Genomic DNA, 20283 nt, shown 5'->3' with positions numbered 1-20283 from the left:
GGAAAGTGTGCTGTATTTTGAAGAAAATAACCACTAATCAGAATGTTATGAATGCTAAGCTTAAAAGCTAGCATTTGTCATGACGTGGGGGTGTATTAGTGCCCATGGTGTGGTAACCTGCACATCTGTGCTTTAACACAGAGAGGTACATACAGGTCCCTGAATAAAAAGAGCAACTTTTTATTCAGGGACCTCCCTGCTAACTTGAGCAGGACAGTTCCAAACCACATTCCGCATGAGTTACAACAGCATGGCTTCACAGTACATGAGTTTCTGTAGACTGGCCTGCATGCAGTCCAGCCACGTCTCTCATTCAAAGTGTATGTCATATTATAACAACAGAAACTTTGTTCTGTTGAGCAACTTCAGACAAAGCAACAATTGGAAAGAACTCCATTTTCGGGATTTCAACAACTTGTTGCTTCAGTCTGCAGATGCTTAACTTTTGTACTCTTCTAAGTATATTTGCCCAAGGTTAAAATTCAACATCAACATTCAAGCATGTTTACCAGTGTTGGCACTGCCCTACAAATTAAGAGCAGAGAAAATGGGAGAACAAATTAGATAATTTCCCTGCAATCATGAGTCAATTGTACAGTGTTGGGCTATGGCAGCAAATATTTACATCCATGAGTAACATCATTATCATGTTCATTATAGCATGATTCACTCAGCTAAGAGCTTATCAGTTCCTGCATATTTCTGTCATACAATCCCACAGAAACACTACATGCGCTCTCGTTCTTGAGGAGAATGGCACTGCGGGAAAATGTAGATTGAAGTCGTGTCATTTAACAGAGCCTTTTGTGTGGGGCGCACCAATCAGGGGGAATTGGTATATGGTGCTTTGAGAGATTAAAGGACAGTGGTGGTGGGGGGGGGGTTTGCTGTAACATATGCAGCCAGACGTCTGGTAATGCTTCGATATCATCTGACATGATGAGATCCGTGGATGGGAGCCATGCATTGTTTGGCAATTAATTTCTCATTCCCGAAGCTCTCTTGCCGTGACTTGAGAGGGCATCTATGGAGGTCACGCAGAGCTGGGAGGAGCGTATGCGGCAGGCTGATCTATATGCACACATTGAAACAGGCCCGGAGAGACACTCCCAGTGTTTGAGTAAAAAACGACAGAGGAGATGCCAGCCTGGACTGCTTGCATATGCACTACAGGAAAGTGCTTTCAGTTGAATTCTCGACCCAGATGTGCAGAAACTGCATGCAAAGGTACAGGAAAGCTATTTTTGTACATGCATAGAAGGTAATCTGCATTTGCAAAGGGGGATTTGGAAATTTGATTTACTTATTTAGCCAAATAAGGAATGCATTATACAAATCTGACATGCATCTATACTTCTACAGCATTAATACAGATCATAAAGCACTTAAAACCCCAGTTTCTGAGCTAAAAAGGGAGCACTGGATTGCTTTTTATTCTCAGAGCCAAAACGCAAATCTCCCAGGCCACCGTCGAGGCCAAACATCGTCAGGCACACCACGAGAAGCAAAAAGGAGGGAAAAAAGTGCCAGTCCATGTGGAGAGGGGATTTCAGACTCACTAAAAGGAAAAGCGAACTCCTCCAAGGTCTAACCATTTGCCAAAAAAACCTCGAGGAAGGTTTTTCAAAAGACTGTCAACCGGCAGCAGAACGGGGCCAAATGGATCGGGCAAAGCTGTGCAGAGGAACTCCGACACTGGCGATAAAGAGAGTTAAAGACGCTTCAGAGGCCTCCGATCAGATTTACTCAGCTGATTGGCCAAAATAAATCACTTTGAGGTTGTGTGTCAGCCGAGCCTGTTGGAGCTAATGTGGCAATTTTTGGTGGGGAGCTCAAGAGGAATTGGTAGCTGTAAAAAGACACACAAACACACAGACATCAGGAATAAAGGAAATCCTACACACTAGAAATGAAACATTCCTACCATCGCAGTTTGCACCTGGTTGCTGCCAACTACCTGCTAAGACCACATACTGCACAGCTGAACCAGGATGTCATTAGTTTTGTACACACCATAATGAACAAACCTTTCCACCATACAACACAGTCATGACTTGAAAAATCTGACTCCTGCTGTGTGCAATGGTAAAAACATCAGCCTTTCCAGTCTTATATATTCATACTAAAAGGGATATTTCAGTATTTTTGAGGTTGAGGTTTGAGTCTCCATGTGGACAAGGCCTTACATTGCTAAATGGTGACAAAAACCCAAAGTCTTTCAGGGTTTTGACAGTGCATACATTTGAGCCAACATTGTTGGCTTGACAAATTTTGTGGAGAAACTGTACTCATCTGTTTCACTGTATGGCCTATCTTCCAAGCCGATACAAGCAGCAAGTCCTCCTTGAAGTGGGAATGCTCACTGAAACACTGGAGGCTAATGCCACTTGTACTACTAGGTTCCTCTTAACTTCAAAAATACTGAAATATCCCTTAAGCATGGCCCAGTTCTAAGTATTAATAGAGGTGATCAGGTGTACTTAATTCAAGACTAAAATGCAAGGGAGAAATGTTGAACTTTTTCCCCCAGTTTCTCTTTCAAACTTATATTTTTGGTGGTTATGAAACAGACAGAAAGCAATACTAATCCTACCTAAGCAACTGAGACCACTAGTGGTAAGTTTGGTCATTTCTACATAGAACCAAAAAGTTGTTTTTGTGTAAGGAGAAGGAAGAATGATTAGCAGAGATAAGAAGTGCTAATTTGGGGTTGTCAAGATTGAACCTAAATAACAGTTCCCCTCATCACTCACTTAAAAACACTGAAAAACAAAACTAATTACATGTGCACAGGTTGAGATAGCTGCACCTGCACCCAATAATCCCTGTTCAACCATAAACTCCTGTGATCTGTTCTATAAATATGTTTTCCTGATTTCTGCACACGTCAGGAGAGATGGATAAGGTGTTGGCCTTAACTGAGGGATTCCCTGCCACCTCTCTCGCTACCCAGGTGATCTGTGTATGATTTCTGGATCAAGGCAGAGCTGCCGGGGCTCATGATGGATGGCCAGTCAGGGAGGAGGGACGCCAGACAAAATCATGTGCTACATAAAGGGGTATCAGACGGGGGGGAATGAACACGCCATATTTGAAAACCACTTGAAACATAAGCTTGCCTGCTCAAATTGACAAAGGTTTCAGTAAAATTCCAGCGGAAAAAAAGGAAAAGTGAAGTACTAATAGGGAAACAATGATTAAAATTATTCTCACATGAGGGGATATGTGAAAATGAAATCAAAGAGTGTCTGAAGCAGCAACAAAGCACGCTCTGTTTCCATGCTAAAGATCCAAAGCTGCATTTCTAACAGAGCCCCATTGTGTTGCAGCTTTAAAGGGTTTGCAAGAAGACTGTGCATGTGTGTTTATGTGCATGTGTTAGAAAGAAGCATTCCTAACTACACCCCTAAACCTTGCTCTCTCCCTGGATGAAAATTGCCCTCTGCTAGGAGTGCACCAGGCATGTGATAAGTGCATAGCCTGCAAATAAGCATGTAGCCTACATTTCTAAGCCTCAACTTCAAAAAAGGGATTCATGCAGCATGAAAATACTTTATTTTCTAGCATACTAGCATCATTTTAAACTGCTACACGACACTCTTTTGCAAAAAAGAACAAAAAATATTCTCTTGTGACACGACCAGCAGCAGGGTGTCACTTGAATCTATCTAATTGCCTGTCCAATTATGTCAGTTTAAAGAAATGACAGATTCTGCAAGACTACAGTTTGTGCCATTAAGAGCAAAACTGAGCCACTTAGATCATCTCCATCAGACTCTGCCAGCCTGCATTTACCGCTTAGACACTCTTAATCAATTTAGCATGTGTCAGGCTCCTCCAAATAGAGCCAAGACGGGCCCGGGCGTCCAAAACATCGGCTGTTTCGGCAGCGAGGTCGTGGCAGCACGTCTGCGAGCTCCCTCCAGGCTGGTGGAGCTGGCAACGTGCCTTCAGCAGATGGTAACATGTGGCAAGATTACAGGACTGCCAGACAGTGAGTGTATCTATGACACCAACTGTGCTGTGTCCTATGAACCAATCAAGATCGAACAAAAGAATCACTGCTACAGTGGTGCATTCAGCATCAGGGGTTTTCTCCGAGAATGTAGGATGAATGAAAGATCCTGCTGATATTTCAGTATCATCAGACTAAGAGGAACTTACTGCTATATTCTCAAAATGGTTTTCATCATTATAGGAGTTGAATATATAAATATAAATGGCTAAAATCACATGAAAGTGCTTAATAAACAAGCAAATCATTATACTCAAATGCAGTGAGTTGCAGTGATAAAAACCACATGTAAAAATGGATATACTGGTGAATAAGTGGTGAAGATTTGCATTTGATGACAGCCCATTAGTGCTGCAACAGCAGGTGTGTGAGACTGAGGCAAATTGTCTCAATCTTGTGATGTTAAGGCAGTGACTGCCTCTCGTTCACTGTGGCAGACAGCTCCGAGGTCAGAAAAAGCTGTAGGTAATATCTGAAGACGTCTAGAAGGAAACAATGGGCTGGTAATGGCCATGATTGTTTAAGGGCAGAAAACGTGAGTTTATCAGATGCATTTGAGTAAAATTGATAAGGCTTGATAAAAAGAAAAGAATAAAAATGTCCCCCACTGAGGGACCATGACTATCTTGCATTGAAAGTGCACTGAAAGTAAAGCAGAGGAGCATCAACATTTCAGGCAATTTTCCTCTGAGAGCCCTGAATGAATGCAAACGTTTCTCTGCAATCCATTCAGTGACCTTTGAAAATTTTACTTGGTGTGATGCAAGTAAGAGGACAATCCAGGACAGGGGGATTCATCCTTCTAGGACCATGAATATATGAACGTAATCCAGCTACAATTTGTCCAATAGCCTTTAAGACCTACTGACTATCAACAACATTATCATTATGATCAGAGACCAGTTAAAGACAGAGAAGATCATCCTCAGTGACTCTGCATGAATGCACCAAATATCACTGCAATATGCACAGAGATTCAAACTCTGGAAACCCTGAATATATGCACCAAGTTTAACACAAACATTTTTCCCACTTTTAACCCATTTTTGCCTCTTTTTTTAAAATTGCCACTTGTTCCCATTTTCCTTATTATAGCTGCCCATTTTTTGTCACTTAAAACCCAAGTGTGCCACTTTTGACTATTTTTTCACTATTTACCCCCTTTCCATTATTTCAACCACCTATTTTTGCCACTTTAACCAATTTTTCCCCAATTTAAATCAATTTTGCCACTTTTAACCCCTTTTTTCACAATTTTCTGCCTCCCCTTAACCCTTTTGACCTCTTTTCACCACATATCAGCATCAGTTTTTTTTGCTTTTTAACACTTTTTGGGCACTTTTCTACTTTATTTTGGTATTATTTTACAGTAATCCATTTTAGGCACTTTTAACTGCTTTTACAGGTTATATTGTAAGACAGCATAAACAAAACTATTTTTTTATTGATTTGATATCAGTGTTTATTATTCAAGGTAAATATAAAATATGATTATCACAGATTAACTTTACAATAGACCATGATTTTCCTGTTCTCCATGGGCCCCACATTTCCCTGGGCCCCAGAAAGCTCTCCCCTTTATCCCCCCTGTGGGTGACCTTGATCCCATAGATTTCATAAGATAGTTCTAAAAGAGATCTCATAGTGGTATCATAGAAAGAATCAAAAGACCACCCAAGTCTGAAGAATCTGTACTCTGAAGACAATGAATGTGCAGAACTCAAACCCACTGCAATCAAACCAAAAGAGATTATTGGGTATACTTGAAAGTAGCGGAGGACTTGGCAATCCTACATATGAAGTTTTAAAAACATTCTATTAGGATAAAAGACTAATCTAGATATAAAATGGTTAAAACATAAATTAGATATCAAATCAATAAAAGTCAGCATTTGATCCTTTTTTATTTATATTTCTTTGGTGGCTTATCTTTTTAGCATTAGCTCACATGTTAACGTAGGAATCAAGAGCATAAGAGATTGGACATGGTACTGGTTTTTACTCATCTTTTGGTCAGTACCAAATACATATGTAACTCTCTGTCCAAATGCTGATTTACAGAAATTTTCCACTCAGTGATGCAAGCCTCTACATCTTACTAAAAGTCCATAATATTGTGTTCATATTGAGCTGAAGTAAACTTTGATAAAATAGGTATAAACATTCTAAATTAAGAGGGTATAGGCGATGAACTATTGGTAGGCAATGAATTTCACAAGTTCCCCCCAGGCAAACATGGTCTTTATAAATGAGTTTGTATACTATTCATTAAATGATAACACAAAAATCAGAATATTCTAGCACTTCTTTTATGTTTGTGTGTGCTACTGTCCATTCAGGTATTGAATGTGCAGCATGAACTGCTATGTGTCTATAATCAAGTTTTATTTTATATATATTTTCAAAAGATCAGAGAGCAATTTCTTCCAGTCGTCCTTGTACATGTGGCATTGAGTGCAATCATGAGCAGGGATAGAAGATAAAGGGCTTTCATATCTGCCTGCTAATAGCAGTCTTTGGTGTGCATTTTTAACCACCAATTCACTGTTTTTAATTATCAGTGGAGTTGTCATGGAAGCACTCATGGGCACAAATCATCTGTCCTTGAAAAAAGCCTGTTTCGGTAAAAATATTGAAGTTCAGCACGTGCAGAGATTATCACAGTATTATTGCAGGGGAGTGTTAAAATATGAGGGAAAATAGGTTTCTTTTCATGAATATCTTTTAAGGTTACTCAAGATGTTTTAGGGTTGAAGTAAAGAAACTATTTCCATTTTCTCCTGAAAGACTCAAAAGTTTCTTGCTGAGGAGATCAAAAAGCATCCAAAGACAATATAATTTTTTTTTTGAGTTTTCAGATTTCTTTCTCTTGCTTCTGCTTGTACTTCCCTGTAGCATGTGCTGTGCCACAGCCCATGTGGCTCAGCATACGGCGTCAGGGCCTCAGCTGTGGGCCTGGCGCTATCTCTGCTGCTCTGCTGCACATATACTATGCTCCACTGGTATGGCAGGTCATGCGTGGTCATTGTGGTGGGAGCACAAGTTGAATGAGCTTGTGTTCACAGCGATCACAGAGTGACATCTTTCAGGAAGTGTTAACAGGCCGGATGTTCATGACACTGGATCAAATTCCAAAAGCTCATGTTGGCAGTGAAAGAAAGTACTCCTCTGGCTTTGGTATCTACACAGAGAGCTAACTCACTGGTTTATGCCTGGTGCTTATTAGAGGATTTTCAACTCTGGGTGGTTGTTTTAGACAAGAGCAAAGAGATTATTGATTTAACCAACAATTGACACCTCAGTTAAATTTATGCATACATTAGGTCATCAAATTAAGACACTGAAAACCACTCTCTCTCTATCCTAGCTGCAGCGATGCATTACTGGACACACCAAATGGATCGTTTTACATAAACATTTGTGATACAAAATGGGTCGTTCTGAAGAGCATCCCTGCTGAATACTCCACAGTCAACTGTAAGTGACAGAAAGTGGAAGCGTTTAGGAACAACAGCAACTCATCCGCAAACCAGAAGACCTTGTAAAATCACAGAGCAGGGTCAACAGCTGCTAAAGGCTCATATATACTCTACACACACATGAAAATAATACCATGAATACAGCAGTCAATGCCCTTATACTGACATGCGTCTGTTATGTTGGAGTGGACATTGAAAACTAATCCACCAGAGGTTGCCATCCATCCCACTGACTGAAGAAAGAACAGTCTGTCCTTTGCCTAGCCTTGCTCTTGTAGATGTCAGCACATCTACAAGAGTCACTGATAATTTTTTTCTTTCAACAACTCTCTTTATATATTCAGCGATATTTGCTCAGAAAACTCAATTAAATTCTGCCTTTTTTTTCAATTGATTCATCTTTGTTGTGTTTGCTTTTCTTGGTTGAACTGTTGGCGGTATTGCTACGTTTGGTCCGTATCCTTAAGCTTTGAGAGAACAGACAAAAAACTGATGAAATAGGCAGAGTATGGTAAGAAAGATCTGTCCGTATCTGTATGCATTTCAAACGTAGAGCACCAATGCACCTTAAGACACATGGTATGTGAAAGTTGCCAACGCTATGCTGATTCCAAAGCTGAAGAGTTTGGGGAAGGTACTTTCCTGTTCCCCAGTACACAAAGAATGACTAGAAAGACATGGTTTCATGAGTTTGGAGTGGAAGAACATGACCGGCCTGTACAGAGCCTTGACCTCAACCCCACTGAGCATTTTTGGGATGAACTGGAACAGAGATTGCAAGCCAGGCCTCCTCGTCCAACATCAGTGCCATTCATGAATGCTCTACATAATGAATGGGCACAACTCCCTCAGAAACACTCAAACATCTTATGGTGTTCCGAGAAGAGTGGAGGTTATTACAGCTGCAAAACAGGGGCAACTCCTTATCAAAGTACATATTTAAACACAATGTCATTACAGCCCCAGTCTGTCAATCTATCTTCATCTAAATCAAATAAAAACTCCTCATACTCAAAGCAAGCTATTCTAAAATGTCAAAATCAGGCTGCTCAGAAAGCTGAATCCTCTGTTTGTGTACTTGTTCTGGGAGTTGCTCAAATTAAATGGTTTATTACTCCACATCCTATTCAATCACTCTTTCATTTCTTATCAGTGTGTTTATCCGACATTTATATTTGTTCTTTGACTCTATCCATCAACTTAATGAACTTTTTATGGTCTATATTCATGCAGCAGCCTCTTTGGAGGGCAGTCTATTCTGTGCCAAACACACAAGTCAACATTTCAGCAGTCTAGCACTGGGAGTTTAAATTTTCATGTGTGGGTTTGTGTGATCCTTGTGGAGAAAAAGTGATAGATAATAATTTCGTACAAAAGGCGCTGCACAAATTTCACTGTCTTTTCACCATGTAATTATATTATGGGTTGCTGTTTGTCATCAAAATCAAACGGTGTGAACTTGGTCAGTGAATGAATTTGAAGGTTTGTTGAACAGTACTCAGTGTACAAGAAAGAGATTTAAGGTAGAGTAGCTGCCAGCTGAGGAAAATAAATTAAACCGGCAAGTGGCAGGTAGAGAAAACCTCAGAGGAGAACGCCGAGGTAAGGACTTCACAAATGACTTGTGACGTTTTTGACTAGAGCTGTTGATGAGATAGCGTAAAGAATTACCTTGGTATGTCAAAACAGGTTCTTTTCTTCCGTTTCATGCTTTCCAACAAGCGCCAATTTATAAAAAGAACAATGGAGAGGAGAAATTAAGACTTTTCAAAGGAGTTTTGGGAAGTTTAACACGAGTTCCTTTTCAAAGGCAATAGCAGGAGTGGGTAAAAGGTTTGGCTTGTGGCTGAACACAGAGTGAAAACAGTGTTAGACTCAGAGTGTGACCTTTACACACTTCAGTTATGAGCTTTTTATGCCATTTTTGTTATGTTTAATGGAGTTTAATGGAGTTCAGTGAAAGTTAAAGCAGGAAGTCTGTTTCTGCTCATTCATCAGTCCCCACTCGTTCATCTCTCTCTTCTTCTATTCTTTTTCTTTTCCGGCTCTGGTGATCAGCTGATCATGGGCGTTCGCTCTCTGAAGTACTCAGCTAATCAGATTCTGCCGCAACCTACAGTCAGTTGCCCGTCGTTTCAGTGTAGATGCTGCAACCCTCCTCCACCCCAGTCTAGATCCTCACAGGTCCTCTGTTCATCTCACCCTGCATATCTCAGTCTCCTCTTCCAAACAACATTTCATTGATTCCTCACTAGCACTTTGAGTACATGAATCGTAGTCATTTACATATTTCTTTTTCATTAAAATTTGTAAAATACATTATTGCTAAACTTGTATGAAGTCTCTCCTGATTGAAATGATCATCACACAGATGTCAACAATAGATATTCTTTCTTAATGGCAGCTTTGTTTATTTGCACATATCTCTAGAACTTCTGTCTGTTAGATTTTAATTTCACTTTAATTTCTAGGCTAAACATAAACACCACAATGGCTCATTTAGCTGCATTCCAAATAGACAATTATCATCAGCCCACATACTCGAGGTGCTACATTTGAAATATATATATCACTTTTATTTTCTCTCCTTCTTCTTGATCAAGCTAGGGAAAGATAAGAAGATCACCACATCAAGCTGTCCTTTACACCCTACAAAATAAAATGAGGGGCAGGAAAAAAAAACAATGTTGCTATTTGAGATGGTCTAGAGCAGTGATACTCAACCCGTGGCTCTCTGTGGCTCTTTAGTGACCAGTTGCGGCTCTTTTACGGCTTACTTGAAAAAAAACCAAAAAAAAAACAACTTTAGCTAAAAACATTTATGAAGGTAAACACTTTCATCAGTAAAGATTCATGGTAGGTCACATCGATAAATTTGCTTCCCACATGAAGAAGACTTCCAAATTTAAACGTTCATTATTTTAAATCCGTACATAACTGTCAGATGTGCTCGACGGTGGAGCGTGTGTAAGAGAAGAGAGCAGAGGAAGTCTGAAGGTTGTGCGTCTTCAGTAAGCTCATTCATTGAGGTGTGCTGTCTTGTGCTCAAATTGAAGCTTCCTATTTCCTCGTTTTAACTTTTTCTCCAGCAACGCCTGCCGATGCTCTGTTACACCCAGATCTTATGACAATTATGCTGATGCGTGTCATCAACGAGTAGCATATAACACACGGATCACATGTGGAGATAACGAAATATTTAATATCTAGTGAAAGTTGTTCAAACGTCGGTCTTTTATTTGATCATAAATATTGTCAAAAGAGCAGAAATATAAAACCAAAGCTCCAAAATGAGGCAGGGTGTTATGATGTGTCTGGAGAGCTGCAGGTGTGAGGCAGGGCTGGTTTTAGTCATTTGGAGGCCCAGGGCAAAGACCAAAATGAGGCCCCTCCCCCTTTAACTAAAGAATTAAAAATGAGCAGAAAAAATAAGAAAGCATCTCTTTTATGTTAATAAAGCCACAGAACTATAGTAAAGGCCCCAGTGTGAGACATAAATAGCCAACCATAATTCATCATTTTCTTTGAAAAGGATCTCAGAGCTCAAACTCAGCACATTCTAATACCTTAAAAAATCTTGAGGCCAGGTGGTCATAATGTCGGTGTTGGGCCAAAGACTGGTATCTCCAAAATGACCACTTTCCAGGAATCCAAAATTTATAATTTATAAAAATGATATAAGTATGATTTATAAAAACAAATTAAAATCATAAAAAAATTGAGATACAAGGTTTCAGCCTGATGTCAGTGATAAATAAAATAAATATATGGTCATTATCAGTGACATATTGGTTCTTCTGACATTTGCATCCCATTGAACCTCGTAATTATCCACCAAGCCACTGTTTTATTTAATTTCAACTACAGATTAGATAATTTATTATCTACCTTACATACCAGGTTTGGTTTGTGGCACTCACTAAAGTATTTTTTAGACAATGTGGCTCTTTGGTAGAATAAGGTTGAGTACCACTGGTCTAGAGTCTCAAGTTGAGGTTTCCAATGCACTTTTATCCCAGGATTAAAATGGGTCACTAAGTAAAATAGAATACGCTCCAGTGCACACCCTAGGAAAAGTTTGTTGTTGACCATATTATTCTACCTTCAACTGTTGAGTCTGTTGCCTTCAAAGAGCTATCAGCAAATGCCTATATTTCTGAAATCTGGCTGTCAGAAAGTCTGATTTAAAAAAATTTTGGAGGACTTTAGACTGGTAAAAACGCAGTCAACAGTCAGCCTAAGGAACCTTGAAGTTCCTAAACTAAACTAAAACTAAAATTTCTGGGTAGTTTGGGTTGAATAGCACTTTTGATGGGAGTAACTAGCAACTGCAAGTAGTTGCAGATTTTTTGTAACTTGCCTACCACTGATGGTGATATAAATGTCAAGACAGATTTTGCTGATTGCTCATGTGCAATGGGATTTTGGCAGTTTGTGGTTCCATTGCTGAAACCTAAATCCTTAATGGAGGGCCGAGTTTTGAAAAAAGTTGCTTGCGTTGTCAAAAACTGATGTCAGAAAGTAGCAGTGGATCAATTAAAGAACTGAAAATAAACCACTCAGAGTCATAGAAATCCATTTAAAATTGGATAGAATCAAGCCAGTGTTCCTATTTTAGATGAGACAACGTTTAGCATGATTGGATGGGCCAATCTCATTTTCCTGACTCTGATTTGAAAGTGGGCTCTATTCCAAAACTCATGGGTTTTAATTTCATACGTCAAAGTTGCAGTCAAAAACACAGCTGTATCCAGATTGGCAAACACCACAAATATTCAGATGTTTGATTTTTCCATCAGCATTCACTCTTAGACATTGATTTGCACATATCCCAATGAATGCCAATGAAAGAAATGTGCAGGCCATAAGAGTAAGGAATAAAGAAATGAGATGGTCTTACCAAGTCTGTTGTCCAATGCTCCAAAGTCCAGTGAGTACTTCACAACATGGTAATTGTTCCAAACGTACAGCAGATTGTCCCTGGGGTTATAATCCACAGCAGCGATGTACTGATAGGAATTGGGAAAAGGGATGTCCAGAAATCCATCTTTACTCAGCTCTGTGTTGTATATGTAGTCAATCTTGTTGCCTGTTGCCTCATTGTCATCGTCCTCATACACTGACTTTACTACATAAAGGATTCCACAGATCATGAAGGCGTTGGATGCAGAGCGCTTATCATAAGCTGTGTCCCAAGTTCCTTCAACACGTAACGTGTAGGGATTGAGCTGGCTGATAACGATCCTCCCGTTGTTCTGCTCGGTTGCATAAATCACCCAAAGGCCATTTTCATCTACAGCCAGGTCAATGTCGGATTTCCCTCCCCAGCGGTATGGAGACGTGTCATGGTAGTTGGCGTTGGCAATGATGGCTTCACCACTTTTGATGCGAGTCCGCAAGTCAAACTTAACAATGTTGCGTGTGCGCTCTTTGTTGAAAAAAAGCGCCCCATCATAGACCACAAAACCTGTCCCATCGACACGATGAGGGAGTTTGTAGGTCGTTGTCGGTCTCCCGGCGATGAAGTCTTCCTTGGAGGAATATTCAGTCAACGTGTCGGTGCGATAGGGTGTCCAGGGCATGTAGTAAATCTTATCGGAGGCTTGGAGGGGGTCTTTGCACCAGGCTCCTGACTGGTGGTCCGATTCGAAGAGGTGCTCGCTCTGGTACACCCTGCGTAGAAGCCCTGGGCACAGGAATACTGAGGAGCCAAAATAGGGAAAAGACAAGTACAGAGTTACATTGGCAGGTATTAGACCTCGATAACTGACACAAAAACCAAATGCTACAACAATGGAAGGAGAGTTTGGTAGTCGATCTTCTCCAATGTGAAGGACCACCCTCTTTATTAGGGTTTGGAACAGATTTTGATTCAATGCAGGAAGGTGACAAAAAAGAAAGCAATTAGTGATCTGATTGGATTAAGCCAATGAGTTTTGCATGTAAATAACAATCAAGCAGAAAATAGCCAATGTTCAAACTTCAAAAAACAAGTGTCAATGCTCTGAAACAGTGGTTCCCAACCTTTTTTCCTTAGGGCCGCCCATACTCATACCTGAGAATAGCTAACTCCCCCAATGACCAACTTAAAAAAATGACAAATCAATTTTAATGGTTTTCATTTATGTAATCCCAACATAGTAGGCCTATATACACTTGTTCTTCACAAGAGATCTATGAATAAACTATCCATTAATATGACAGTGTATTAGGGCAACTCTAGAAAAAAATAAGGGTCTGTTATTTCCAAGAAATAAAAAAAATTAGAAATTCTCAAGTTTGAAAAGTTGTTCATTCAAAGGAACATAACAGAAGTTTTCTAAATAAAAAGGGAGAAATGTACATGAACCAAAATTTTGAATATTAAAGGTTGTAAAGTCAAAAAAAGTCAAAGATCCAATCACTGTTTACAGTTTGGTTTCTTGTAAATTTTGACTTCACGGTGTTGTTGATTTATCATTTAGAAAACTTCAAAGTTTTTCTTATAAATTTAATTCTTTTTAAACTCTGAAATTCTACTTTTGTTATCTCATAAATATACGACTTTATAATCTCAAGTATTTACTGTTTTTTTCCCTTTTTTTAATTTTGCTCAAAATTGAATGGATGATCTTGTTTTTCTTCAAGTTTTTTGTGGCCCTTAAAGGCCGTCATACATTATATTTCTAATCATGATTTCAAAAGAGTATATCGCTGCCATCAGGCTTAAACCTTGTATCATCATTTTTTGGTTGTTTTTTTTTCCATAAATCAGTGCTGTTAGTCACCAGTTGGGTTTAAACCAATTTAAAAGCAATAAGAGTGTCAAAAAGATGATGACTATGACCATTAAGTGTTAAATTAATTGAAAGATACATCTTTTTTTTCATTCCCTGAAAAGTGGTCATTTTGAAGATACGAGGTTGATGCCAGCAATATGGACATCTATGAGTAGACAGGGCCATGTGCCCCCCATTAGGGGTCCCCCGACCCCAGGTTGGGAACCACTGCCCTAAAGAATAGGGTTGGATGGATGACTAAAGGCTAAATATAGAGGAGAAACAAAGCAGTAGACCAGGTAAGCACTTACCACAGACTGGCTCACACAGGCACTTACAATTTACCCTTTATTTCCAGGCCCTGTTCCTGTGCATATCCCCTAAATTAAACATAATTGCACTTGAAAATATGGCTTCATTGTTTTCTTTTATTAAAAACACCCCGTAGGCAGTTCTTAATAAATCGACTTAAACACACAAACCCAGAGTTAAAAGATTTTGACAAATAACTACGCTGTAATTATTGGCTGAGGTAGCCCTGTAGGAGAAAGAAAACAAAAAAAGTGGAAAAAACACAATAATTACATCATCCATATAATGATTGCCTGTCCATTATTTCATCCACATGACAGTTTTAGTCTGCGGCATGATTTACAACACCCCACACGGTAAACTAATTATATGTGAGCTGGTTTGTACTCAAATCTGATAAAGCTAGGCCCAGGCAATCCAGCTGGAGCAGGTCAATAGTTTGAACCGTTTGTGGAAACTAATTTCAGTTCATTATGGATTATCTTGGACGGAGGCAATTATAATTTTCTCTCTTTCTAAGGAGGAGACATCTGAATTAAGGATTATAGTGAGAATAACAAAGTTGTTAAAAGTTTTCATTTAAAAAGTCTAGTCTTTGAGCTGCAATTTTTACCAGTTTTCCTATAAATATAATTAAAATCACTAAAAATAGCAATAGAAAGACAGTGGAGTCTACCCTTTTTCCACAGCTGGGAGCCTATAGTGAATCACATCTTAAAACAAAGTGTGCATGAAGGCCCTTTTCACAATAATGGGCCAGCAGCCTGACACAGCGCTGACAGGTTTTAGCTGCAGATCCGTCGAGAGGTAAAAGCAGCACGCTCTGAGGAGAACGGGGAGAAAGAGACAGCGAAAACAGAGGCTTCTTCCCCCTTGTAATCTCTCAAGATTAAACATGTTGTCTACCTGCGGGTGAAAAATGTGCCGAGATGCGTCCTGTTGACATGGCGCCTTGGCACACATCTCAGCGGCTGCTGTGCTAAATGCTAAGAGGGCTGTTCCCATGGTTGGAAAAGGATGCTATGGTACAAGGTCAGAGGAGGCGAGCTTTGTACTGACAGAGCTCTGAGGAGGTTGTAAAATATGCTTTTCAAGGCTGTAAGCAAATAGATGGAGGAGTGAATTCAGGATATTAGAGAAGCGATATGAAAGCAATCATGGCTTTCATGGGGAAATGCACAGAAACTGTTAACGCGGCAGCACAGCCATCTCTATAAAGCCATCTCTATAAAGCGTTCAATTTCCCCCTTCACCTTCATTGCTCATTCTCTTTGCCACACATTCCAGAGATGTGTCATTAATTAATGACTACTATGAAACTTCAAATTTATTGCATGGCTATTAAAGCAAGACTCTTGACTCTTGTTTAATGATTCCATTCCCATCTTTGACTTTAAATTCAACTTAACAGTTAGTGTCTGACAAAGGGATGTATTTCATGTAAAAAGGTGGCAATACAAACACAATTCTCTCAGGGAAAAAGTGAAGATATGGTCTTTGACATCATGCAGTCCAGATAAGATAAGAATATGACGGCTTTGATCAGTCGCCAGTATTGACTGCTGAGTCCCTGAAGGTTATAGCCATCATCATGTTAGAGCGATAATCAAAATTGCTGACAGCTTATTGGACAAGCTATTGATCACCCCCTGCTTTAATTTTATTCAGCTATAAAGCAAAGATGGAATAATGTGCACTTAAAACTGGGAATAAAGACATCCAAGGGTCACAGGATTACACTGGAGAGCACACTGGCTCTAATGATAATCATATATGTGGCAATGTCAGAGGAGCTGTCAATCTGTGGTGCTGATGATGAACACTGATTGAAGGAAGGAGTCCAGTGTGATGTTCACTGATTTTGACAGCCTGTTCTTACTCCAAAGTCATCAAAATACAGCAGATTGGAAAAACTCTTCAAAATATGACGCTTTAGGTCCCCCTCTACCTTCACTTTAGACACTATCTGTCCGTCTCATAGCCTTTACACTGCACTGACATCAGTTGAGATAGACAAAGAGGGTAGCTGGGTAATTTAAGCCACATTTTCTCCAAGCGGTCTGGTTTGGTTCAGTTTAGTACACAGTGATTTGTGTTTCTCTGGACAAAAATAACTCATCCATGCTGTCCTACATTTGTGGCATCCTTCTGTTGGGGTATCAAGCATGACTATCAAAGCCTTAAAAGTTGACAGAGAGTAACTGCAGTCTATTGAAGAATCTTCACTTCTCACGCAATGGTAATAATGGACAAACACAAAAAAAGCCATGTTTTAGAATGAGCTAAATGGCTCTTCTCCCTCATTTTGTCATAAACATGTTTTTTAAATTAAAGTAAATGTTGATTTAGCAAGTAAACATAATAAACCACCCAACAATGTACCGTCTCTTATTGCTTTACAGTAACTAAAACACTGTATGAGAGCTCACTGTGGTAAAAGCCTAGGCTCAATATGCATATTTGCACTCACTAATCTATTAATTGTGTCTTAAATCACTGCAGTAAAATGCCTCATGTAATATGCGTAAATGCTCTAATTAATCTACTACCCATTCTTATAACAAATTTAATCTACTTGCTGTACTGCAATGCAACAAGAATTTGATCTATTAATTGTAACTTAAATGCTTTATATCTTAAATCATATTATCTTACTCATGACTATCTGCCCACATCCTTGCACTGTTTGTTCTTCTTGCAACCATACTATCAATGCACAAGGACTTGTATATACTAGAAATAATTCCTACAAGAGGTTGTACATACTTAAATCTTAATTTCTAACACTTTTTTCAGTTTATTTATTTTCTGTATATAATGTTTAACTCCTGTAAACTGAGAGCAAAGCTAACTGGAGTCAAATTCCTTGTTGCGTTAGTATTCTTGGCCAATAAAGCTGATTCTGATTCTGATAAACACTTTGGGTAACTGGTTAGATCAAAGGGCCTTCTCAGTTCAAGACAACAAGTCACAAGTTATAGGGATGCGTCATCCGTGGATGACTCATTGATGTGAATGAGAGGAACCAGCTCCTGTTAGAATGGTGGTAAGACTCCAGTGTCATTTGAGATGTTGAGTTTTGATGTGGTGTCTGTTGAGAACAGGCTATTTGCTGTAAAGGCTTGTTGGGGTTTTCTGTGAATGTTATTTGGCTATGGTATAGCATAAGCAAATGTGCTAACGGACTAAATGGGAGCTAACGTGAAGCTTGGTATTATATGTGTGCACTGTATGTAAGAAACAGCTGGTCCATGTACACAGGTAGGCTGTAACAGCAGAGCAACAGCTCTGGTTTTCTGTCAAGCTTGGTTTCCAATGAAATGGACTCCGGTCAGAACTCAAACATACAGTAATTACATGACTCACTCAGGCAGGACTAACATAAAGTGAAACAACATTACTCTTGCACAGCTGAGTAACTCAATATATGATAACATTTTAGGCTAGTGTTAAGTTAGCTTTTTTATATGCATGTTAGCCCCTTGGTTGCTAAACTTAATCATCGTGGCTGTCCATGCCGTCTTCCATAAAACATCTGTACTCTCATTTTTTTTTGCTTTTAGACAACAAAATTTAAACACCCCTCATGTTCGGGTTTGTAAGCTCACTGTTTTGGCACATTAGCCTCTGCTGAAAGCTTGACAGGCCTCCTGTGCATAGTTGCTAATGTAGGATTGAACAGGGGTCATCTTAGGTTGAGTCAACTTCCATCGCCATAAGTGAGGCTAGTGGCAGAAATGCAAGCTAGTAGGGCTGGGAAATTAATTGTAAATTAGATTAAATCGCAATTTCGCCTGCTGCAATTTCCAAATCACAGAAGTTGCAATACTTCTTTTACTTGAAATGTGTCAAAATACCAGTTTAATAAATCAAATTTTTTTGCAGCATTAGAGTTTTATGCATATTATGCAAACATTCAAATGTCAATTTTTTTATAATGGTTTACAAAAATCCTCCTTTTCATTTTGTACGTACGTTTTTCTTAATCCAAATGAGTGACATAAAAATGATAATGCCCTAAGTTAGCTCATTCTTTCTAAGACTGATGAAGCCTAGCGTTACTTCACGAAAGTCATACCCCAGCTGCGATCAGCTGTTAGCCAGCTTCATCTCCTCCACCCCAGCCGCCTCCTTTATAGCTTAAAGCTTGTTGCACCCCCATATTCGGAATCATGCTACTATGGATTAATTGCTTCTGAAATAATTCAATTGTTTTCAATACACATGGTCTTATTTATGCAATTATTTATTGCTTGGATTCATTGAAAAATACATAAGATTAACCTAAGAATAATCGCATATTAAATCGCAATAGGCTATATGCACACGCGCTTCCACATTCGGAGTTAACCAGCCAAACTACTTCCAGTTGTCATCCCGTCCCTTTGCAAGTTTTTTTTATACTTTCTCTCCAAGATGTACTGAAAATAACAGTGAACGACGTGAGCCACACGATTCAAACACTATCCCACACTGCAACAATGAAAAAGGAGAAGGGCTTCAAACTATACGTTTCAAGCTACATTCTCAACTACGAAGGTAAGGTCTAGAATGAATGAAAACATTAGCATGCCTATCAGCTAGCATGCTAGTACTCTGATTGTAGTATGGATGCTAACGTGATGAATCTTTCTATCATGTCAAAATGTTCTAAACGTGTTTTTAAATCACAGTCTCTAACAAGGATGCCAGTAGTGGAGAAATAATGATTAGGGCTGAGTGCTTCAGATCGACGAAGGAAAGCCTAAAACCTCACAGTCTGACCGTAAGGGAAAGTTATCCTGCAGGTTCAGTGCAGGTTGTTGCATGACAGACTTCTGTTCGTCATATCAACTTCCCGTGAATCACTGGTTTTAAGAAAACCTTTTAAAGATTATTTGAACTATATTATTAATTTGAAACCCAATTCTAATAACCAAATGTGTTTTTATTGTGATGTTATGAATTGGGTATATATATATATGTATATATTGGGTATATATGAAGGCTAGTTATGTATCCTCTATTTATTAGTAGCACTTCAATTTTAAATGTAAAATAGTTATGAATTATATATGCAAGTGTTACTTCATGTTGGTTGCATTACATACTTTGTGTTTGCTCTTTAAAACCCAGTAGTGTTTGAAACAAAGAGCCACTCTGACGTCTTGATTCTTGGTAGCACTAGCTCATCAGAGCAGCCTGTTTTTGGAGGGTCTCTGTGAGGACACAAGGGTTAAACTACAGATACATGGGTTAACATCAGTATCGGCTGATATAGATCCTGATTTGGTATGAAATTATATCAGTAACCAAAGACTTTTTAACAGGGCAGAGTAAGTGACCAATTAGACAAACTTTTGTGTAACCAAACCAATCAACAACCATTCTGCCAAGTTTAAAGGGTCTGAAGATGTACTTTATGGCTCTATACAAAGATGGTTGAAGTCTCAACAGAGGTTAAACATTTTTTATCACTTATTTACCATAGAAATACTTTTAGCTTTGGGTCACAAGCTCTGCTGCTGTATGTAAATATTCTGGAGTAAGAACAGCTGGTTTTCCAAAGATGAAGCTATAGCATGTACAGCATTAAATATACTAGAGGTTATCGCTGATTTTGTATATTTCTAACACATTCTTTCATAGCAGTTAATTTTCCCCATGAATGATATATTTAACTTCTCCAGTGAACCAAACAAAGGGAATTAATCTACAAAATGTCATGAAGCCTGCTTTG

The 20283-nt window shown here is 39.0% G+C and overlaps 1 protein-coding gene across 2 annotated transcripts in view; it reads right to left on the bottom strand.

Moving 5' to 3' along the window:
* LOC121504417 (adhesion G protein-coupled receptor L3-like) overlaps nucleotides 1–20283 on the bottom strand; it is a 361289-nt gene that overhangs the window by 127587 nt on the left and 213419 nt on the right. For both annotated transcript variants that reach the window (XM_041779142.1, XM_041779143.1), the window contains one exon: nucleotides 12395–13195. In XM_041779142.1, coding sequence (XP_041635076.1) covers nucleotides 12395–13195 — 801 coding nt within the window. The remainder of the gene's footprint in view (nucleotides 1–12394; nucleotides 13196–20283) is intronic.

Source organism: Cheilinus undulatus, linkage group 22 (assembly GCF_018320785.1).
Source record: "Cheilinus undulatus linkage group 22, ASM1832078v1, whole genome shotgun sequence".
Lineage (NCBI taxonomy): Eukaryota > Metazoa > Chordata > Actinopteri > Labriformes > Labridae > Cheilinus > Cheilinus undulatus.
The sequence above is the reverse complement of the archived record's forward strand: the minus strand, read 5'-3'. Positions and strand labels throughout refer to the sequence as shown.